Source organism: Stylophora pistillata, chromosome 9, assembly GCF_964205215.1.
Source record: "Stylophora pistillata chromosome 9, jaStyPist1.2, whole genome shotgun sequence".
Taxonomy (NCBI): domain Eukaryota; kingdom Metazoa; phylum Cnidaria; class Anthozoa; order Scleractinia; family Pocilloporidae; genus Stylophora; species Stylophora pistillata.
The window spans coordinates 2,068,248-2,092,436 of record NC_142527.1 but is presented as its reverse complement, the minus strand read 5'-3'; the positions used below and the strand labels follow the sequence as shown (position 1 = coordinate 2,092,436).

Genomic DNA, 24,189 nt, shown 5'->3' with positions numbered 1-24,189 from the left:
TTTATTAAGAATCAATTTGATATGTGAGGAGAAAGTGAGCTTGTTGTCAATCGTCACTCCCAGCAATTTAAGTTCATCAATGGCAATAATATTATTTGACATTACGGTGAGCTCATAATTAAAGTTGCATTTGCCAACAATCATAGCCTGTGTCTTAGTGGCATTGATGGTGAGGTAGTTATCTTCCAGGCCTTTGTGCTAATCGCATCAGGTCACTGTTGATGTAGAATTGCAAGGTCGCAAGTGAATTACTAGCAGCATAACCGGTTGTGTCATCTGCGTAGAGCCTCAATTTCATATTCCTACTCAGCATCTTCTCCACTGGTCTGCATGAACAGATGGGCTGAGCACAACAGCATCCATTGGACGCGCAATCAGTCGACTCTTCGCCCGAAGAAGACCCAAGGGACCACATCGTGTGACAAACGATTACATTTCCCTTTTAAAACGTAATGCCGACCTTTGAACGACAAATTGTTTGTATCTTACAGTACATGTGCCTTTATGTACGTCACTGAAGGGGAGGTATTGATTTCTCTGTTTCCTTTGTCTATTTTTCTAATTCCTCGATTGTTCGAACTATCTAAATATTTCTATATAACAATGAGCTAAAGGATTTTTTTTTCCAAAAGACGGAATAAGGACACCCTTAGTTTTTACAGAAACATTTTACGAGGATGCAATATTGCAGATAACCTAACCGATATCCGCTGTGATCTGGTTCGATAAATGATTAAATTCACTCTTTGAACGTGCAAGGAACACATTTAGGAATATTTGGGAGGGTTCTGCTTTAGTTCAGTATAGGACAAATAACTAAAGTCTTTATGTACCCAATTTGCGCGATTTTTATCTTTTTAGGCATAGAAAAGGAAAGGAAAACAAATAAAATGAAAAAAAGAAAAAATTAGAATTTTAACTCGGGACATTTGTAACGAGGGAGGAGAAGGGGGAGAAGCCATTTTTGTCCCCAAGAGCCAAATCACGTTCTGATTGGTCTATAACGACTTTGAGCGACGTTCAGTTTGGATTCGAATACAGCGCGCGTGCTTATTGAGCTCCAAAGAAAGAGGAAGCCTTTCCCTATTTAGAGAGCTCCTTTCATATTCAAATTTCTCCAGTGTCACACGGGAATGTCGAGGTAAGCTGGCCGAGTCAAAGCTGAATGACGCAGCTTTGATTTTGAATAGAAGCTACCAGTGTATTTGTAGATTTGAATGCGTTGTTTACTTGAGCACTCACGGTCTTTGTTTCAGAGAACTCAGATCCGGGACGATTAGTAAACAAAAGGGAGCTTTCAGAGACAAGGGATGTTTGAAGGTATGGAAGTCAATGTTTCCTCTTAGATTGTAATGATACTATTCATGATCTTAAGCGGTTTGATTCTTCTCTACGTTTGACTTCGATATCGGTCGCGTGTGAGTTATGCGAAAGTGAATTCGTTCGATCGAGGCGCCAGAAACAACAATTTGTCAACTAGCTGTACGTTCGCTAAAATCAGTGTAGGAGTCATTGAATAATGAGTACTCATTCTTTTTCCGGCTTTCATTTGATGCATTACATTCCTTGAAACGACAGTTGATAGTGTCATAAATAATTTTTCATCCGTGACTGAACAATAAAGAACGATTTGCAATTGGCAAAAGATATTGGACTATTTAGCGTTTGGGCCTCTGCCCAAAAAATTATTATTATCGCTTTTGTTAACAGGTTTAACTGTTATTTGTGGCGTTATCTTGTTGTAAAACCGACAAAGACGAGGTAGAATAAGTTAATTCTCTCTTGTAAAATCGTAAACGAATTGAGTTTCATCGGAGAGTCTCCAAGTTGCACTCAAAGTCAATGATGTAAACATCCACGTATTATTTGAGGTAAGCTATCTTCTTCAATTTGATCGCAGCCAAAACTCATTCAAAATAATTGTCTAACACCAGTACTTTAATTGTTAGAGCCTGATACTTGTAATCGAAGTAATCTTAAAGTAGAATATGGCTTTGTAATTTATTTAAAGGCGGGGATAACGTTTAAGACGTAGTTTTGAATGGCCTCTGCCTTCACACATTCGTTACTGACGCGCTACACTTTATATTTTTCATTTTGATATTGCGATTAAACATTTATGGCCAAGAAACCATATGTCTAACAAAGTGACGCGATTCGACGGGAAAATGTAATATAAACTCTCAGAAAAAAGCTGTTAGAAACTCGACAGCAATCCCCATGCTCCTGAAATGTTAGCAGTTCTCAGTCATTTTTTTTGAAGGGAAATCAGTACTTTGTTGGTAGCGTGTTATCGCAGTCATCCTCTGCATTTAGGCCTGAGCTGGCCTAATCTCAGAATATTCACTTGAAAACAAAGTTAACCTGTTCTCTGTTGATCTAAATAATTCATTGTTGTTTGATCTAGGAAATCAAGCAGTTATAGGAATTATAGTTGTTGACAATGACAGAATCGGATGTGGGTTTGACAATTACTTGTAACTTCCAGTGAGATATCTTCCTTCAGAGAGTTGTTTTAAAGGAATAACATCACTTCGTGAACTCACAATTTTTTTGAATTTTTTTATTGTGCAAGATGCTATTTCAGCTATTGATAACAAGGTAAAGATGTGTTAGCTTTAAGTGACAAATAATTCTACAAACACACTAGCTAGCACCTGTACCTTTGTTCCTCTTTTAATTTAGTACATAGTTTTGTAATTCGATTCAATCAATTTTTTAACTCTTTACTTTTTGTTTTGTTGTTGCCTTAGAGATTAGTAATCGATCAATACTATTTACTTTTTTTAATTTTTTTTTTGTATATTTTATCACTAGTGGGTAGACCATTTTAATATTTGTAAGATTTATTTCAAGACGAATCCTTTAGTCTTCAACACATACAGTCTTTTTAATTACGAGAGAGTGTTGGATTCAGAATGAATAACTTTTATATTTAGGCGGCAATATATAGTTGTAGCAGAATCTTGTGAGACTGTCATTTGTAAATTTTTTTCTGCCTTTGAAATCAATTTGTGACTAAATATCACTGAAAATGAACATTTTTAAATTTTAATATTTGCCAGTTGAAATTCACTTTTAATTAGCATGGGTGGACAACTGGAATAAGAATGGTATCTTGCAATAGTTTTAAATTCACAGAATATGACTTCCTAATAAATTTTTGCACATGGTATTTGTGATCTCAGTTAAAAACAGATTGTAAGTGAAAATGTTTTCAAACAAAATAAATGTGATTTACATTTTGCTTTGTTTAAGATTTAATTCACTTTAACCTGCATAAAATTTAGAAAAAGAAGAAATTTTAATTAAGTTTTGAGCAAAATGTTCTGTTTTGAATCTCTACTGACACACTTTGTATGTAGGATAAAAATTATGCAGATATTGGCCCTAGAAATATTTTGAATATACATGTGGTCTTGGAAATACATGGATGTTATTTGTATGTCCTGACCTTCCATGTTGATAGCCTAAATGGAACAATATATTTAAGTTAATAAATTTATTCCCTATTGTATATTCATCAAAATATGCCAACAAAATTTTTAACATGATTAAAAAATAGCAAGATAATTGTTTTAGTGGACTGGAAATCCTGTTATTTCAATCACGTTTCATAAACAATCTTGTGCTAATTAGCGTTTGATACTGTTTGTCAATTGAGTGTTAATTTATACAGACAACAGCAGTGTTTAATGTCAATAGCTGTCTTTTACCCTAGAAACAGTTTGTTTGAATTGTGTTGCAAATACACCTTTGTTTTGTTGTAATCCGGTCTGAGCAACAATTGACTTTTCCAGGGTGCTTATTTAATCTGCAAACAGGAAATTTGACTTACGTCGAGCATTAGTTTTCAAAACAGGAAAATACACTCTTAGCAATGCGGGACTAATTTTTTCATTGGGAAAATTAGCAGCAGGATGACACTTCAGGAAATAGTTGCGTAGTGAAAAGAAACTTTGCAATTACTGTTCACATCTAGTGCTCCATGTTTTCCATTATGGATTGAAGGTATGTTATTAGTGTTGTGTATAGCTACATGAGATATTTTGCGAGGAAACTAAATTTTGTTTTGAAATTTATGAAAACTTATTGCTGCATTGTGTGGTTTCTTGGCTATCAAAAAAGATGATAACAAACCCATCAGCAACAACAAAATAGTTGTATCTGTAAAAATACACATGCAAAAGTTCTTTAATTTGAAAATGATGGTGACATCTTAAAATTACTTGAAGATAAATCTTATAACTTCAATTGATAAGTCAGAACAGTTTAGACATTCTCTGTTTTATCAGAATTAAATAAAACCTTTGCTAGGTCATGCCTCATATACTATATATCAGTGGTAGGTCGGAAACAGTCATTGACCAGAAAACATGTGATATTGTTTAAAATGCATTTTAGTTTTGGTTGGAGTTATTTTGAAGTGTTTTTGTACAGTGTATGTGGCTCTTGATTCCAGACTGACAGTATTCATCTAACATTTTGTAAAATTCTTTTGTATATATAATTAATAAAAGAGATGTTACTTTTATAAAGAATTCTCTGTATGTACATTCAATCAAAACCTGCCTGCGATAAGCATCAATACAAATTTTCCCTTTGCAAATGGAAAGGATTTTAAGAGTTTCTATAGAATACAACTAAATTTTATATTTAAACTATGTAATTTTTTTGCTCAATTTTCAGTTGTAATTTCCATACACTATCATCGAAAATGTTTTCGTTAAAGTCTGTTATTGACAGATGTAAGTGCACACTTATAAAAAAGCGAAAAACCACGTACCATATCAACAACTCCTGCTAAAATAAAGTCAGGCAGTGGCATTTGTTGTAGCATTTCTAGCATTTTATTCTGGGGGAGTGTTTATTTCATTTTGTGAAATAGAAACATGTGTAAAGTTAGAATTTCTCCCTTTTTTGACAACAATTTCCAAGGATACTAAGTGTAAGTTTCTGAGTGGTAGCCAGGGTTGTAGCAGAAAAATTGGGCTGCTAGCTGAAATTTCAAGTGGGGCAGTCAAAGATGAGTTTGATATTGAACGAATTTGTGTATAACAGTTACCTCAGAAGTGGCCAATGTGCTTTACAGAGCAATCACTGGCCATGGTAATCCGTGCATTTTCCTCTGGCAAATTCTCCTGGCAGCCAGCGCTTAGCAAGAATCTTGCAAACTATCCTTTTTTTATATATACATATATATATCTTATTAACCAAGTGCGAGGGCCGTACTGGGAGAATATCGGCCCGAGCGCAGCGAGGTCCATACAAAAAAGACCGAGGGCCCATATTCTTCCAGTACGGTCCCGAGCAAGCTTGGTTAATAAGAGATTTATTATACGACTGAAGTTCAAAAGGACACAAGTGCGGTATCATTCGGGACCATTCGGGACAGTGCCCGGTCCAATACTGAGAGAATATTGACCAGCAATAGAGCATTTTGATTGGTTGATTTTAGTTATTGACCCTCTGACTGCCCGAGTCGTGTAATAAATGTATATTCTCCTAATTCTCAAATAATAGCAGTATTCTGATTGGGTGGGCATATTATAATCAAGGGTAGGATCTGCTGGTTATTTTGTGTTCATATATGAGGTTAAATGATTGAGTCTCAGTTTTCCTTTTTGAGTGTCAGTTTTCAAAATATCTTAATTTGTTTTTTATTACAACAGGCACAGATGTCAAAAACACTGAATTTGGATAAAAGTGAAACTCTAGATTCAAGTATCAGAAAGAAAGACGACATTCTACACAGATCTTTGAGATCTTTCAAGGTAATACTTTTTTATGTAAAAAATTGCTTTAATTTTAATTAATAATATTATATTGAATTATTACAAAGTGTGACAGGTCAGGAAAGTTGATTATTTTGCAATAGAATCCAGTTTGTTTTGTCATTTAAAGTCGTGTATTTATTCTGAAAATGTTCAAATTCGATGTTGACTCCTAATTTGAACGTTTTCGAACTGACTGCATTATTCTCCTGCATCTATTAATTCTGTCTCCTGCATCTGTTAATTAGTTAATTTGGTTAGGCAGGGGACGTTAAAGAACCTACTCATGAGATTACTGTGATGTGGTCTGGCCTGTTTTCTAACCTCCTCCCAGTTAGCTCAACGGATAGAGTGCTGGACTGTTGTGCGGGAGGTCAAGGGTTCGAGCTTGGCCGGACCAAAACTCAGGGTCTTAAAATAATCAAGAAGAATTTGCTGCCCTTCTATAACATCAAGAAATGGTTTAGATATTCTAGTCTTCTCGGATAGGGACGAATAAATGGGGGTCCCATCTCCTGTAGGGTTGGGGGTAGGAGTCATTAATTTCCCACACACGAGATTACTGTGTGATGGATGTCCTCCCCTGGGGTGGGATGGGTGGGTTTACTGGGCCTGCAGTAATTGGCGCAAGCTGTTGCGGTGTCCCTGCCGGTTGGCAAAAGCTATCAAATTAAATTGGGGGGGGGGGGGCATCTTCAAATAAGTTTCCTTCCATTGTTTGTAAACTGCTGATCAATGCAGTCCGGCCAAAGTCCCCCGAAAAGTGTTGTGATGCGTATTTGATCATATACACATGTTAACTTGTGCAATATAAATATTAAATTATTTTTATTATTGTTATTATTAGTATTATTATTCGAGAGTACAAAAAGATCCAATTTTCAAATGATCACCTAATTCATAAAATGCAGGGGAAGGGAGGGAAGGCATTGTTTGACCTGGCCAGCGCCTCATACAGTGTATGTTGGTGAGGTATCAATTTTTTTTTTTGTATTAAATAATTAATCAGTAGTTTCACTAGCAACCTTTGCTAGTTACTTTGATATAACATTTTAACTTAAATTATTTTATTTCAATTTTATTTATTATTTTTATAATATATATTTTTTACATTTTTAAATTGAGTTTAGGAGCGTGCTGTTGTTATAGAAGTCGCTTCCTCAATTTTAACGACTAACTTTTCCATTCATTTTACGTACACATTCCCACCCTTGCATACTCTTTTTTCCTTTTTACCCACTGATCACAAGAATGTTTATCAGTGGAGTGGGAACCCATTTTCATGGGATCCCAAACATCAACACCAAAGGAAGCCACAAAGGTTGCTAGTGAAACTACTGATTAATATATTAAATACAAAAAGAATCCAGGGAAATTAAAGGAGGGGAGGCTTTACTTGACCTGGCCAGGACCTCACACATTGGTTAGGTATCAAATTTTTTTTGGCACAAGAATTTTATATTTGTATTAAATCTTTACTTTTATTGCTGTAGCCTTTAATTATTAGACACTGCATGATCTTTTGCATGTGCTTTTCATTTAACAAATCAAACGAGGTTTTTCTTCTAAATTTATTTCAGAAACGTGGCAACCATTTAAACATTAAGAATCTTGACATCAAGGATATCAAGGTTGGAATGTATATGTCTTCACTCTTTTTATTCTTTATTTTCTATCATAAACCCATCGTTATTTCTGAAGAGTGTTGATAGCATGTTCAGCACTCTTAAGCTGCCGCTGTTTTTCGGTTGCTACAGTGAGTGGGAACACTGTTCAGGTTGAATTAGCTGCTAAAGTTGCCAAGTTGGTGATAAGTGTTTCCCATTGATATAACAAGCTGTTGTGTTTCTATTCCTCATTGTTAATGTTCTAAAGTTAGTGAGCATTTTGTGAAATTGAGGAGAAAGAGAAAATACTTTCTATTGTAAAGTAAAATAGCACTGCATGTATAGTAATAAAATTGTATGCACATGCTTAATTTACTTTAACCCCAACTTTAACCCTTTCATGTCACATCTCAAGGTTTGATACCGAGTAGATAAATATGGAGAAAGAGGCAAATTTGTACATTCAAAAAGAGGAGTGATGTCCAACATGTTGCCGATTTTGATGGATTTATTTATCTCCGGTCAACTTGATACCATAAACATTAAGTTGTGAGCATATTAGCAATCACAGCTTACGCGGCATAAGTGTCAAAAAACATGGCGCCGAATTGGCATCTAAGCTTCAAATTAAGAGGGAGGAAAGAGGCAAAGTTGCATAAAAAGAAAATGACAGAGTGCTAATATAATGATATTTACAGATTTGTTTAAAATCTGACTTTATCTAGACAGCATTAACACTAAACTATGAGCATATTAAAGCTTGCTACATATTAGTGTCAAACACTTGGTGCTGGTGTTGTAACTAAGCTTCAAAATTTTCTTGTGTTGCCATGGTGACCAAACTGGTTACAGCTTGGAACATTAATTGTTTTAAAAGCTAATGGATGTACCAAGTATAATTTAGGTATAAGAGGGGTTACTTTGCAAAGGAGATGTCTTTAATGTATTATACTCATTTTTGTGCAACCAGAAACAATTAAGGAAAAGGAAAAGGAGTGATCAGCAAGACAGGGTAACAAATATGGAGATCAAGGTCTGAAAATAAATATCTTGAATGCATTCCAAGTTTTGATTTTATTAACTGCACTAGTTAGTTATTTATTAATTCCTTTTATTCACTTTACTGTAATTCATGGGAACATTTATTTATGCTGGTGGAATTAGGACCAGCAGTGTGGTGATTTTGTATAGGATTGATAACTTAATGTTGAAATTTTTGAAACTGCAACTTGTGGTAATTGACAATAACAGATTTACTTGAGAGGAAGTTAATTGGATCAAACTCTTAAACTAGACCAGAATTAATCACAGATGCTTTTATCAGCAATGAAGAAGTGTTTTCATCATTTTAATGGCCTTTTTGAGGCTGGTGTAATTTCAAATCAGCGCAAGTTGCTTTGATTGTGGATCAACATACCTAATTAACATCATTTACCAAGTGACACAAATCATAATTGTGATTGATTGCTTTTCAGTGAAATTTAGTTAAAATCAAGTGTACTACAATTTAAAATGGCAGTGCTTTTAACAAGATATATTGAGTGTAGGGCTGCTTAGGCATCACCTGTCAGAAACTGGGCACACGTTCTAGTTTTAAGTGGAAGAAATCCAACAATACCTGAAAATGTAGACTGTAAAACTTCTGGGAGAATAAAAATACAATTATCCAGCAGTGTTAGACAATGGGAACAAAAAAAGGTCATAACACAACCAAGTCTGGGACATCAATAACAATAACAGAAAAACAACATTCACTGCTTTTCTACCCAAAACCTTAAGAACCTTTTTGTGAATCAAATACTTAGACCTTTCAATAATGCACATTAACTTCTTTTAAATGTGGATTATTTCACAGCACTTGTCAAGCCTATAATACTTAATTTTTTGGCTAACATTGTATTATGTCAGTGGTGATTTATGATTCTGGGTTTATCACTGACCAGCTTATAATAACGTGAAAGATAATTTTCACACAGCCCTCTTAGTGTGATATATAATTGCTGGTATCAATGGCAAAACATTCTGTGTTTGCCATAACTCAGCTGAACTCAGTGATCAGGCTTCTTTAACATGACTACAGGCCTTGTTTCACAGCAAAAAAGCTGCATTCGGTGATCTAAAGTGACTTGCAATTGTGTGCTTCTAAATTTCAAGAAAAACTGTGTTCTTTGATTTCACTCCTCCACAAATACAGCATTTACCAGAATTAGTTAATATACAACATATAACGAAATGTTAGACCAAGATTTACCAAAAACATGTGGGAGAAAGATTTGCCTGTGGTTTTCCTTGCTTGTGGTGGAGTCGTAAAGGAAGGAATTAACTCTTAAAATGCCTTTGCATTTCAAAGGTGTCTCAGCTATTTGTTCTGCTTAGCTTACTGTATCATGTTTCATTAATGTCTGCCGGATCTAAATTTAACACTGAAATGAGCCCTTTGTCTGTGTGGAATTCCTGTGATCACATTTCATTCACACAAATGAGATCAACATGAAACGGCCTAAGCATCATATATGATTTGGATCTAATCCAAGCAAGTATTCTATACACGTACAAACGTTTGCCTGTCTAAAGAGTGGATTTTTTAATGCTGTGAATGTAGGGCTTTATCATCATCCAGACGACGATTTTTATTGAGTGTGGAAAGGTCTTTTTTATTTGAGTTCAACACAACTCATCCGGTCTGTTCCAAATTTTGCCTCTGTCTGATTCCTGAAGGAGAAGCCTTCTCAACTTAGAACATGATTAAGCCACTTCTTCGCCGCCATAGTATCTCTACTGCAGCTCAGTTCTTTGAGCCAGCTCCTTCACCCACCAGAGCTGTGATCCACCAGGTGTTTAAATACTCTATGAATAGTATATTTAACATTTACATCAAATGTCCATTGTATCATTTATTTTTGGAACACAAACAATGTCCTGAGCTGTGAAATTTTTTGTCTCTCCCACAGGAACCTACAACGAAGAAGATTTGCCCAGTTTCCAGCATAACTGTGTCAGCTGACGCATCACCTGATGTGGCTAAGAAAGGAATTTTAGTACAGGTTTGTTCAATGCACATGCTTAATGAAATTCGCAAAATAGATTTGATGTTTGACAGTGCTGTTATTTTATTTCTCTGTCAGTAAAAGTGTGTATTTATATTTATGTCACTGGTTCTAATCTAAACCAAACATGCTAAACCTTTTTGGCTCAATTGCCATCAATCCACTATAAGTTTTTGGATTTTGTAAAATTACAATTTGCCCCATTGAAGAGAGGTAATTGTCTCCTCAGAGATCTGATTGATGCTTTGAACATCAAGAGATTTAATTATTCTCTGGTTCAGCAAAAATAGCATAAACTTATGCTTCTTTTGTAAGGAATTGAATTACAATGTTTTCCCAAAATAAGTGTCTACATGCTTTCAGAATTGTACCCTTTCATAGAGATTTAAGGTCTGCGTCTCTCGTTAGTTAATTAACGAGGTTATCAGCCTCTCCTATTGTTAACTGCTTCAAGATTTTAATACCAAGAGGTTTTTTTTGCCTTTCAGCGGTCAGTTAGTTTGCGATCCAGTCTAACAGTCAAAGATTCTGACTTTGCCAAGAGGTATAGACTTCTGCCTACTCCAACGAAGCATCGACCTAGCAAGGTATGGTCTTTGTCATTCAATTTATCTGCATGTTGTAACATATCATGTGCAGTTTCATGTAACCCAATGATTCACCCTGAATCCTCACCTCCTCTTATTCCTGGGCATTTGTTAAATTGTATGTTAACAGGGCCAAAAAAAAAAGTGAAGATTTGCAAATTTCTATTTTCTAAGGTTAAAAGAGGCAATTTAACCAGATTGGGTCCATGCGAGAGGGATATATAATTCTTGTGTTTATAACAGTGTGCTATAATTCCACTGGGATTAAAAACATCTTGATAATTTCTTTAAGAAAGCCAGTGTCATGCAACGGTACGAGAGTATTTTTGGGATCTTAACTGCAAAATAAATGCCATCATTTAAGTATCATGTTTCCTTACAGAGATTTGAAATTACTTGTTCTGCACTTTAAGCAGTGAAAATATTTTCATAATGGTTCACATGCATTACAATGACTTTATTGTTACTTTCTTACAAGGTCATCGCAATACGAATTATCAATTAGGAATTCTTTGACCTTTAAAAGCCTACTAATTTGTTTTTTTGAGTTGAAAGCCCACACTTTGACATGAAAATTTAATTTATACTGTTTCTGATCCAATGCAGATAATCGTGTTAACTGCATTTGTAAATGCAGTCAAAAGCTTTAGTGAGAAACGGTGTTAACTGCTGCATTGTTCATTGAATTATTTATTGCATTTGACTGATTAGACATAATGATCAAAAAGTTAATACCAAAGTTACTATTTTTTCTTGACCATCACTGATTGAAGGGACTACTTTGTTTGCAAGTCATATTTTGCCTCAATCATCTTGTTTCTTATTTTCGTGGCTGTCAATGAAAATGTTGGCAGAAGTTAAAGTATTTTGCCACTCCTGCCGTTTTACAGAGTTGCATTCCAATTAGAATAACCACAAGCTAATTTTGCAAAGTAAACATGACTTTATTGTTACTTTCTTACAAGGTCATCGCAATACGAATTATCAATTAGGAATTCTTTGACCTTTAAAAGCCTACTAATTTGTTTTTTTGAGTTGAAAGCCCACACTTTGACATGAAAATTTAATTTATACTGTTTCTGATCCAATGCAGATAATCGTGTTAACTGCATTTGTAAATGCAGTCAAAAGCTTTAGTGAGAAACGGTGTTAACTGCTGCATTGTTCATTGAATTATTTATTGCATTTGACTGATTAGACATAATGATCAAAAAGTTAATACCAAAGTTACTATTTTTTCTTGACCATCACTGATTGAAGGGACTACTTTGTTTGCAAGTCATATTTTGCCTCAATCATCTTGTTTCTTATTTTCGTGGCTGTCAATGAAAATGTTGGCAGAAGTTAAAGTATTTTGCCACTCCTGCCGTTTTACAGAGTTGCATTCCAATTAGAATAACCACAAGCTAATTTTGCAAAGTAAACATAGTAGATAACAAGATGAAAAACCCCAACTGGCTTGGAGGAAATTTAATTTAACTGGCTTTTAAGAGTGCTTTTGATGTTAAACTTTGAACTAATATACAACAAAACAAACTTGAGGATCTTTTTAGTGGCAGTAGTAAACTGTAAGCCAAACTGGCCCATTATGCTGCAATGAAAAAAAGTGTACTTAACTAAATAATGTTCTACTATTCAGTTGAAAATGAATAAGTATATAGTACTTACTGTTTCAGTGACAACATTGAGATAAAAAGCTGAAAGGGACAATTTTTGTAATCAGCCAAACTGAACATTGATAGCGATTTTTTTCCTAAATGAAGTTCTTTCAGGTTTGCATTATAGGATGAATCTCTCTGCTTTAGAGTGTAGAGGTCTAAGATTTCTTGGTTTGTTGTCTTTCTAAATTAGTCTTGGAGTGAGACAGTCTCTAGCAATGGAATCAGTACTACTCTTTCACAGACTGAAATAAAACGACAAGAGGTGAGTTCAGAAAGTTTGAAGCAGTTAATGCACATAAAGACAATTCTCTGCAACTAGTCCACGCTACAAATTTCAAGTAATCATTATGTTCATGTAAATCATACAAAATGTATTGACCAGGTAATTTGCTTGCCATATAAAAAGTTTTTCTTAGCTCATTTGTAGAGTATTTTGCTTCCAAATTGGAAGCCCTGGGGTCCAACTCTTGCTGTGTACTTTATTTTTTTTCTTTCTCCCAAGCTTGATTGTGACAAAATTTTGGTTTCACCATGACACCATCTAAGAGATGCTTTTGTACTCAGGCTAGACTGGAATATAATTGATGTTGAGCTGCTGATATTAATGAATTAAAAAGATACAAAATTTCCATGGCTTTGATTTCATTTGTATAAGAAGTCAGTGTCCTCGCTATAAAATTTTAAGAGGCAAATTTTTTTTTCATGACAGGCTATTTATGAAGTTTGCACTGGAGAAGAAAATGTTGTGGCTGATTTGAAAATGATAAAGGAGGTGAGAGACAACTCAAGATTAGATATTTAAGTTGTGTATCTTGGAATCCTTTCCTAGGTTGATGTGAATTATGAGGTGTACCCTCCTTCATCATTGATGCCTTCCCTCAGTTTAAACTCTGCTGTTGAACAAGTCTGTGAACCCTTACACTCCCAGATCTCATTTAGTAACTCTCCTTCCTGTCTGCAATACAACTCTTATGAAGTTAGTTTGAAGAATTTGGTATTGGATCAATCAGTAATCTCCTAATTGATATTTTTCTCCATTCTCGTCACTTTTCTGCTTGATACTGTATTGATAAGGTAGGGGGAAATTCTGTTTTGATCACTCATGGGAGTTAAAAAGCTCTTATTAGGGATCTAGTATGATCTGCAAAGCTTTCAGGGAAGAGCTAATTAGGGGCTACAGTTCCCACTAGCTATTGCCGATGTGCTATTGGTGAATCTTCGTGAGTGACTCCCATTTGAAAGTCAGACTGTCACTTTAAAGAAGAAGCTTTGTAATTTTTTATGAGGAGTTGCTAAATATTGGTGTCATTTGTTATCCACCACATCTCATGTAAAAGTCCCTGTATTAAATTATCTTCCGTACACTCTCTTTTTCGTTGTGATTGTGAGCAGGTTATAAGCCTGAATGTTGTATCAGGGTAGATTTTATCCTTGTCACCATGATAATGAGTAGCAATCGGCTTTTTAAGGGAGTTGCGTCTCTTGGGACGCTAATATTGGCTCATGTTAGCTGTGGTTAGCTACCCCATCCTATTCCCTATAGCTTTTTTTTTTTATTGGCCTTGAAAATTCCAAGTGTAGTTGTGGATGGTAACAGTGAATCTAGAATGTCCAGCCTAAAAAAGACAATCCAATGAGAACAAACTGTCCTCTGACTTGGATTGCTCGACCCAGAGTATAGCCTTATAGAGTTAAGCCTCTCCGCGGTATATGATACATGATCCTATCTCTGTAAAATGGGAAGAAGAAAATGATAGTTGTGGAAAAAGTGTAGATAAGGTCTTGCATTTTGTACACTATAATTTGTGGACAATTTTTTTTCTACTAGCTAACAGTAGGTTTTTTACTTACAGGTTTATTACGCGCCCATGTACAAACTAAAGTTAATGAATGAATATGAATTTATGAAGATCTTTGGCTGTTTAGAAGTTTTATTAGCTCTCCATCAAGGTAAAAACTCCTTAAACCTTTTAACACTGTAATATTCTCCATACTGTTCTCTCTACATTTTTTTAAGTTGCCGACAAGGAGAATTTATTTAACAATCAAGGGCTTCTTTTGTTGGTGATTATTTCCCTTTTGCTTGACAATGAGTTGCTATTGCAAGGAGAAATTGCCTATGGAATAAGGTTAAAATAGGCCAAAATACTCTTGGAAATTGTCGGTTTGAAGACTTCAACTCTGTTATATTGACTTGTTTTAGATCTGCACACGAAATTAAAAAATGCAAGATCAAGCGACGGTACAACGGATAGTATAGGAGACATTATGTTAAACTGGGTATGTGTGTGTGGAATTGTTTTGTTATTGTTTGAGTTTTAGTGCATGTTTCTACCATTAGACCCGTGTGGGACACCGAACAATGCTGTTTTCAATATCTGGGATGTATTTCTGCTGAAGAGAGTCGTTCATATATATATATCTTATTAACCAAGCGCGAGGGCCGTACTGGGAGAATATCGGCCCGAGGTCTTGACAGTACGGACCGAGCGCAGCGAGGTCCGTACAATAAAGACCGAGGGTCGATATTCTTCCAGTACGGTCCCGAGCAAGCTTGGTTAATAAAAGATTTATTATACGACTGAAGTTCAAAGGGACACAAATGTGGTATCATTCGGGACCATTCGGGACAGTGCCCGGTCCAATACTTAGAGAATATTGGACCGGCAATAGAGCATTTTGATTGGTTGATTTTAGTTATTGGCCCTCTGACTGCCCGAGTCGTGTAATAAATAAATATTTATCACGCTTTGTGACTGGTCCAGAGGACGCGCTTCTTTTTATCTCCACCTATCAGGTTTAAGTCTAAGACCATCAGCGTCTCGGCCAATGGCGTTACCCGCCCTTCTGGCGGTTTGAGATCTCATCGGTTCCTTGTGATGTCTTCCTTTGTTCTGATTGGCTGTTATGATTGCTTTGGTTTTGCTTTTGCTTCTACGACACTTTTACAATCGTAAAGCGCTCCAAATACAAACAGAACTTTTACAACAGGCAAAAACCATACTATTCTTAACAAATTATTGGCACTAATTTTTCTTTTTACTTCAGTTTCCAGGTTTAAGATGTTACGCACGATATTGTGCAAACCAGTTCGAAGCAAAAACCATTCTCGACGAAAAACTTCGTCAAGGTGGAAGCGTCGCTGACTTTCTGCAGGTAAATCGCGATTCCTGGCAGATCCTGACTTGACGTTTCTTAGAAATGAACATACTAAATGGCAATATGTTCCCTTTTTAGCAATATGTTCCCTGTAACTCTTTGTTAGAACGTTGGACCACTAAATCCCAAGGTCGGGGGGTCGCTTCCTCGCGAAGGGAAGAGGGTGGAGCTGGCTTTTTAAAGGCCTCACTCTCTTTCTATAACTCCAGCTGACGTAGAAGGGCAAGGAATTCCTTCCGTGAACCACACCTTGTAAGGTTCGTCTTCTCCGGCGAAAAGCTTCCCGCAAAGCGTGGTTTGCTTAGCTTTTCCCGATAAACGCCCTTAATTAACAGAACTAGAACAACGGAAAAGGAACGAGTGGTAATTATTAGATTTGCAGTTTGCGCGTCATTACAGCTTTTCCACCCACTCGTGTTTTGTTTTTGTTCTGATTTTGGTTTAAGGTTTTATTTTTTTCTCGGAACGATACCACGACAGTATGGGCGAAAGAGGGGCGGGCGATTTAACAAAGACGATTAACACACTGACTCTGATCTGACTGATAATTCTCTCCACTAACGTGTACCTATTTCCTTGTAAATCAGTTGAAAGAATTTGGCGGTAATCAGTAGCACACAATTCTTAACACCTGTTTCTTGAACGATATATGACTATTGTTAGAGAGAAGTTACATTTCAATCGCCTCTGGGTATTGAATAGCTAACTAACCCGGTAAAAAATTGTGCGCTTAGAACGATTTTCATTTTCACTCCCGGAGATTCACAAATTGTCGCTAATTTGTTTCGCTTGCCTAACTTCGTCAATTTAAGATTTGCCTAATGTATATTTTTAGGGTCTTTCGAATTTTGTTAAATCTATCATTGTCGTAACCGTTCCGTGTTTTGTGATCTTCTATTAATTTGGCAAAGTTTGTGGTTTTCGTCAACACCCTTACTTAAGTGTTTCGACTCCTGTGTTCGTATCTGCATCTTCCAAATTGCATTGTTCTGTCCTCAAGAACTTTCTGGACACTTCGATAGGGTGGATACTATTTCGGTGATGGTATAGGAGTTGGCAGTTAATAACTAAAAACATTTCCGGCAAAAGCCCATGTGTAAAATAGTGCAAGAAAACCACAAATAGAACAAAACTATAAATATACCGAAAAAAAGAACAACAATAAATCCTTTCATCTCTTAGAACATTGTGTTTGATGATAAAAATGGAGACCCAGAACAAAACGAAACAAAACAAAATGCGTTACTCTCAGTCACTCCATATCTTTTGGTCCATTCGGAAAAGAGTTTCGCGAATGTTTGTGCTTTTTTTCCTTGCAATCCGTATTAATCTTTCCATTCTTTACCCTCCTTCCTCTTAGGTATTTCCTCTCCAATTTGGTGTTTTTCCATAATTTAAAACTACTATTTTATGGTGTCTTTCCGAGGTGAAATACTGTTTTTCTCGTCGCAACACACTACTCTAAACTGATCCAACTCTACCTAAATTGATCCAACGGAAATGATACTTTGGAATGCGCACGCGTGTGTGTTTTATATTTTATAACCACAAATCCACACATTCTCTTTTAATTCTTACAGAGATGCCGTGACTCGCCATTCAGTCGGAAATTAGATCTTTGGAGCTTTTTAGGTAGGTTACATCGCATCGCATAAGCTTCTTTTCCAATTACTTGGAGCGAATTTCCGGTGTTTAAGTACCTTTCATTTTAGCTCAAGTCTTGTTAATATAACCATTGTTTAAACACAAGTAGCATTGTATTCCAGGGGTGATTTTAGTTTTTTTTTTGTTGCTTTAAAAGTTTGTTAAGTCAGAGATGAAAGAGAGCGCCAATGAGGTGTTTTCCGTTAAGTAACTTATTCCAGTACAAAAGAGCTGACAATAAGGTCGAAGGAGCCCAACGCTCTAATTCTTCAGACTTCTTCACTCCGCTTGCAATGAAAACGAAAACAGTTTTGACGCAGGCAACCCATTAAAATCTTATGAACGAGGAAAAGCTGTCTATAGCTACTATACCGAGGCACCAATTAGGGATTTGTTTGGAAATTAGAATGGAGAATTGTTTTGTTGTGTGGATTATGCCTGTGACTGAAACTTAAACAAGCGCGCGTTTATGACTGACCGCACACAGAGCGTGTTATTGTTATTGTTATTGGCGCCGAATACGATTTTCCTGTTGCTTATCTTTTGGTTTAACAGGAGAAGGGTTACTAACAATGTCTCACGCAATAAGGAATTGCAGAAAAATAGTATAGCGACAAAAAGAAGTCTCAAGAATAAACTCACAATGTTGTTTCATAGACGTAGATGTAATTAGTAGCCAAGAAGTTTTAAAAAAGGACAAAGAAGTGAGCACTCCATGGTTTTGATTAGCCTTTCTTAGGACCACGAACTAAAGTGGTTTTTAAACTTCTTTAATTCCTTACGAAATGAAGTAGATAGGAGGGCGGTCAGAACTGTGAATGTGGAAAAATAAAACGTGGGATATTTTAAGTTGGGAAGCTCATTAATTTTTTCATTTTAACGCTATCATTTCTCGGGAAGCTTTGTTGTGAATGTGTGAAAACTGCATCACGTGTACGCTGTTTTGATACGTCGAGAATATCAAAACTCCAAATCTTAAAAGCTCTCGCGCGGTCAATTGAAAACCAATTATCGAGTAGTCTGGGTGATAAGCGCGCTTAAGAGTGCGTCATTTTTGTTTTTGTTTCTTTGCAGATTCGCCTAGGAGTCGCCTGGTAAAATACCCGTTGATGCTGCGCAGTATACAGAAATACGTGAGTAACACTTTCATCAAGTGGTTGGAATTTCCTGTCACTTTCCCCAGGGATTTGTACCACACGTGGAGTTCCCTCCCTCCCTGTGGTTTGGGCCATGCTTTATTGCTTTCTTCACTAGTCGCTAATATTTTCCTTCGATGGGCTGTAACTTCCGGCCTGTCAGAATATCACGTCCCTATTTTCGTGGCAGTCACTTAAAGTGGGAGTTGATTTTACAGCGAAAATTTGTGACTCTGCAAGATGACTGAGATCTGAACGGGTCGCGCCGGCTTTTAAATTGTGGAGCCACTTGAGATATTTCGATTTCGGTGAAATTTTGATTAAGAGCTAAGGTTTGTTATTTTAATGGTCTGTTAATATCCTGTTGCTTATATTTCAGACACCGAAAGAGCACTCCGACTGGAGAAAACTTGAACGAGCGGTGAGTATTGGTTAGATAGGGGAATTTATCCGGGGAGGAAGGGTAAAATTCCTCAATCTTAGAGCAATGTTAGTGGGAATACGTTCGTGCCGTGAACGAGGGTTGGAATGAATTTGTGATGAAATTTAATTTAGGTATTATCATAATGGTGATATAATAAGATCAATGAAGGAACCTAAGTTAAGCTTTGGTCTGTTGCAGATTTGCCGTTTACAAGACATTATAGAAGAAGTGGACAGAAAAACAGGCGAAGCAAAGGTATATTAGTTCACGGCCGTTTTTTTTTTTTTGTTGTTTTCCTTTCCTTGAACGCAAGTTTTTTCTTCTAGTCTGATTTCAGCTTTTTAAACGGGATGTCTTTGTGTTGCAGTGTCAGGATGTACTCAGTAGAATAGTTTTCTTGGATGACAGACAGGTAATATTCAGTTCTGTTTTCTTGGAAAATCTCTCATCTGGGAAATCTTTAATTATTAGAAGGCGCGGGGAAATATGATCAGCGAAAAGAGCGGGAAACATGCAACTAGCTTCAAGACTGAGAAACATGCAAATTGTAACCAGTGGCAAGCGCGCGAAAGCTTGTAAGCAGTGCAAAGGGCGGGAAATCATGTAGTGAACACTAAGCGCAAGAAAATGTGAAACAATTGCTTATAGGTGCAATATTCCAAGCGCGCAAGTGCATGCGGCAAAGGTCGCTAAGTTTGTAACCTGTCCGTGCTGAGTGCAGGAAACTTGCAACAAATGTAAAAGGCGGGAACGCACATAACCAATGCCAGGCACCCAAAAACAGGCAACGGACCTGCAAGACGTGAAAACATTCGGGTAAACGTTACCTGATGATCAAAATTATAAGACCTAGGAACGAATTTGTCCTATCTTTTTAAGAAGTATCTCATTAGACATGGGTTGTTAAAATCACTCGTTCGCTCTAACTTACTATGCAGCACTGTTTTGAGTGAATTATCGTCATTGTTGTTGTTTAATGCAGATGTGCCCTCATGTATTCAAGGCCAAGAAGCTTTTATGCAACGGCACACTTCGAAATAAACATGGAACGGTAAGAAGTACAAGTGTTGTAAAATAGAAATAATTATAATGTACGATTAATTGACAGTCAAAGAGAGGAAAAGAACCTTCAAAGTGTTGACGTTGTTCCGTGTTCTTGAGCATATTTATCAACTGTCTCTGCCTCTAAATAATTTGGTTTTATCAGCTGACTTGATAGTGTAAATTGGCCACCGTGAAGAATTTTTAAAGCTGACATTTCCATCGTTAGCCCCTTTAGCTAGCCAACTTACATTATCAACACAGTCGATAAAACCAAATTATCTTGTAATATCCCCACCGACACAGCGCCACAGTTTCCCTATGAATTTATCCCTTTGTCATTCGTCTGTTCTTTCTATTCAGAAGCTACACGTGTTTTTGTCGGAGACAGTCTTTCTACTTACTCGTCCGGCAACGAGGCAAAACCGGGCCAGTTATCAAGTATTCACGCAGGTTAGTTTGCTGTTGTGGATCAGAGATTCTCTGCTTTTGGAAATGGAAATGGCTGATTTTCTGATTTCTTTTTTAGTAATAAGCTGCTACCGCAAAAGGTTTCGTAGATGTGAAATGAGACTTCGTAAAAACAGTAGTTGAAAAAAGATCTTAGAAGAATTTTGCTTGCACGCCTCCAGTTCGTGTGCAAATGGCCGATGTTCTTAACTCGCGTTTAAACTTATAGGGCCGGTTATCTACACGAGTTGTAACTTAAACCAAGGTTTTACGCAATTAGTGGACCCTAGGCTTCCTCTATAAGAGGGTTGAGTTAATTAAGTAAATTTCCTTTCACTGTTAGCGTTCGGGCCTCTTGACACTGTTCACAAAAATAACTGTTCAGATAAAAGGTTCATCCAAATTGTGGATTGTGCAGGACGCGGTTTTGTTAAACAATAGAATTTGGGCCACTTGTGAGTGTGGGAGACAACAAAGCATTTCAGTACACCTCAGTTATTAACCTTTTCCTATGTATTTGTCAGCCAATCCCAGTCGAGAATCTCTTGGTTGAAGATCTCTCGGATGGTGACGTCAGAATGGGGGGCTCCTTCAAGACAGCCATATCAAGACTTGGTACAGGTGAGAGAGAGAGAGCGTTTTCTTAGGTTTGCAAATGATGTACAAATTTCTAAGAAGAAACTGCGTTAGAAGCCACTGTTAATGCGGCCACTAGCTTTGCTACTATATCTCAAGTGATTAGGACCTCAGCATTTGTTGAAGCTAAAATTCTCCGGTTACTGACATGTTTATATGTAGGAAAGAGGCGCTGTTTTCGTATCTTTCAATAAATCACTTCGCAATCAATTGTTCGCTCAAAGCCATTCTTCACAGGCGATAATAATCAGTTCAGTGCCCTTTTCACAAACTTTTAGCGCACGTCATTAATTTTTTTTTTTTCCAACAGCAAAGCACGTTTTCCGAGTATCAAGTACAGACATAGAAAATGGTCAGTCGCATACGCTACAAGCTCCCACAGAGCAGGAGAAAAAACAGTGGCTGAATGCTATTAGAAGTGTGATACCCTGTCCGGAGAACTATAAGACATACCTTTGATGTAACGAAGGTGTTCACGTCACGCAACGCCTCAAATGCTGGACAGATGCGCTGTGTGCGTCCATACGCACTGAGGTCGGCTTTTTAGGAATGAATCCTCCAAATATTACATAAGGATTGCCCTTCTGTTGGAAATTATTTTTGCGGGGGCGATGAGTGTCCAAAATATCACTAATGCTGATAATTCTGAAAAAAATTTCTATCGCCGTTGGATGGTATTGTAATATCGGTACGAGATGCGTGAACCGAACTGAAATACTGGCTGGGTCTCTTATTACATAAAAAAAAAATTATGAATTATTTTATTTTGATTGTTTTCACTAAAAAGAGTTGTTTGGGATTTATTTAAGTCATGAGGTTGCGCCTGCCTTGTAGCAGCATCTTTCTCAATTTTGCAGAAAAAAGGAGAGTTTGGAAAAAAAAAAAAAACAAACAAAAAACAGCCAGTGCTTTCGCAGGTAGAGTAGTCATAGTTCTTCAAACGTACCGACAGGTTTCGGTAGACAAATATTCTCTCCAGTTTACAGCGAGCTGTAGCATAATGTTGTGAATGTCTTGTTATATTTACCACAAAAACTAGAGCTATTTTGTCCCAACTGTCGAAAGTGCCAAGTGCGACTGTTGTAAGCGCGGGAATAATCACTGGCAATTCACAATCGGTTCAAAAAAACGGGAAGAGTCACGTTAGTCGATTCAGGTCTTTGCACCCAATTGGCTCCGGGAACAGTTTTGTATTCTGATTGGTCAACTGAGAATGCACGCTATCTTCTGGCCAATCATCGAGTTCGGTCTCGATAACCTGGAGAAATCTCTATACACTTGATGCGTAAGAACGCTTCGTGACCGATTTTCGAGTCGTTTGAAAGCAGTGATCCTTTACAAAATATTTAGTGAAAATATTCTAAAAAGAGAAATATTTTAAAATTAACACGATACAAAATATTGCATTTATAATAATAATGATCAAATTGATAAGAATTTCTTTGGAAAGTTATAGTAATAATCATAGGTATACGAGTTAGGAAGAAATTAGGTGATCTACATATGAAATGAGCCAAAAACTTTACTGCAAATTTGGTTTGAAAGTCATACAGCTTTCTCACACGGTACATACGGCATTTTTGTGTACATATAAGTGGTGTAAAAAAGTAAAGAGATTTTTGACACGTTTACAATTGTCTTTCTCGCGTTGTATATTGATCAGTATACGTTTCATTAAAGTGCAAATTTGTTTCAAAAGTCATACGACTTTCTAACACAGTTCACACGGAATTTTTTGTACATATAAGTGGTGTATGAAAGTTAAGAGAGTTTTGACACGTCGCGTTGTGTTTGATCAGTTTACGTTTTAATGAAATCTTTGGTTTGAGAAATTCTTCGTATTGTAAATAGCTTCGGCTAATCCCCTTTTTCTTTAGAGCCAGAATTTATCAAACTTTTGTTTCTTGTTCAAGTTTGGGGTGGGACAAAACGAGTTGCGAAGCATTTTCCTGCGGTTACTACTTTTTACGTGCTTGTAGAAAGGAAACTTATCGTTATCTGTCCATACATAGCGACTTCGTGTCGATCTGTTAACAGTCATAACATGCTAGCACTTGATATTCAAGAAACCTCATGTGACATATGTTTTTTAATAAAACTTACAACCATCAAATTGTTTTCAAAATGTACTTCCGAAAAAATAAAAGAATAAAACAGTCAAATGTGTGACTTCTGTCATTACAGTCATGCTATATCTGCCTCACAGCGTTTCTTATCAGCGATTTCTGCGCAGGGAGTTTTTAAATCAATATTTCTTCAAGTATTTCGTATCGGTACCGAAAGGTTTTTCTCCACCCAAGCGGTTCAGCGAAGGAGCAATTTGTTGAAAGCCCTACCTTGTCTTCCCACTGTCGCGTTGTTACCCTTTAAAAAAATTCTGTACATTGAAATGAACCTTTACGTGCATAAAAGCATCCATTTATTGAACGTTTTCATAGTTCCACTTCACGTTTTTTCTAAGGCGGTTACGTGCGTTTTACGCATGTCGTAATGCATGCTTTAAGTATGGCGAAACTAACGCTACATTTATAGCCTTTGAGCCCAAATGCATCCTTGGCGAGTTTCGTCGACTCCCATGCGCTCAAACAAATTCTTTTATCGACCCTGTCTAAGTGGAAATTTTGAGAGACTAACTCTTGCCTTCGTTTAGTCTTTCTACGTCCATGTGTCCTCGACCACTCCTGAACACTGCCGTGCACTCTTGGAATCCTTCGCCCATGTTTGCTTGCTCCTAAAACATTTGAAACACGGTAAATGTTGTCTCAAAAAGTTGAGGTAATCCTGTAGCTTTCACGTAGTTTGTTGCGTGATTAAAAACAAAACATTGACGCTTCTCGCCGCCCGCGACGGCCTTCACCAAAAAAGAGGAACTGCTCTAATTCTAAGCTTTCACGTGGGCCCACTGTGCTACAAAGAACATGATTATATTATGTAGAGCGCACAGGATAGCAAAGTAGTCCCCTTTCTTTTGACAATTAAGACTAAACTCTATAGTCCAAAAAAACCCTTGCGCGTACGAAAAG

General features: G+C 36.7%; 1 protein-coding gene across 5 annotated transcripts; it reads left to right on the top strand.

Moving 5' to 3' along the window:
• Nucleotides 1-1,031: 1,031 nt before the first annotated feature.
• LOC111327972 (neuroepithelial cell-transforming gene 1 protein) lies at nt 1,032-23,328 on the top strand. Of its 5 annotated transcripts, XM_088732892.1 has the most exons (21): nt 1,032-1,141; nt 1,257-1,320; nt 5,673-5,774; nt 7,355-7,405; nt 8,352-8,414; nt 10,333-10,425; nt 10,917-11,015; nt 12,867-12,938; nt 13,386-13,448; nt 14,530-14,626; nt 14,880-14,956; nt 15,725-15,832; nt 17,416-17,467; nt 18,554-18,612; nt 18,995-19,036; nt 19,238-19,294; nt 19,407-19,451; nt 20,022-20,090; nt 20,444-20,533; nt 21,055-21,151; nt 21,477-23,328. In XM_088732892.1, the coding sequence occupies exons 1-21, from the start codon at nt 1,134-1,136 to the stop codon at nt 21,623-21,625; spliced, it is 1,557 nt and encodes a 518-aa protein (XP_088589018.1). In that variant the 5' UTR covers nt 1,032-1,133; the 3' UTR covers nt 21,626-23,328. The 5 variants fall into 5 exon arrangements, with proteins under 5 accessions (XP_088589018.1, XP_088589019.1, XP_088589020.1 ...); XM_088732893.1 differs by lacking the exon at nt 8,352-8,414; XM_088732894.1 differs by lacking the exons at nt 1,032-1,141; nt 1,257-1,320 and adding an exon at nt 1,642-1,871.
• Nucleotides 23,329-24,189: the final 861 nt, after the last annotated feature.

Coding starts and splice junctions, on each gene's coding strand:
- LOC111327972 (XM_088732892.1), top strand. Junction 7,406..8,351: donor TTGACATCAAGGATATCAAG/GTTGGAATGTAT, acceptor TTGTGCAACCAG/AAACAATTAAGGAAAAGGAA. Junction 10,426..10,916: donor AGAAAGGAATTTTAGTACAG/GTTTGTTCAATG, acceptor TTTGCCTTTCAG/CGGTCAGTTAGTTTGCGATC.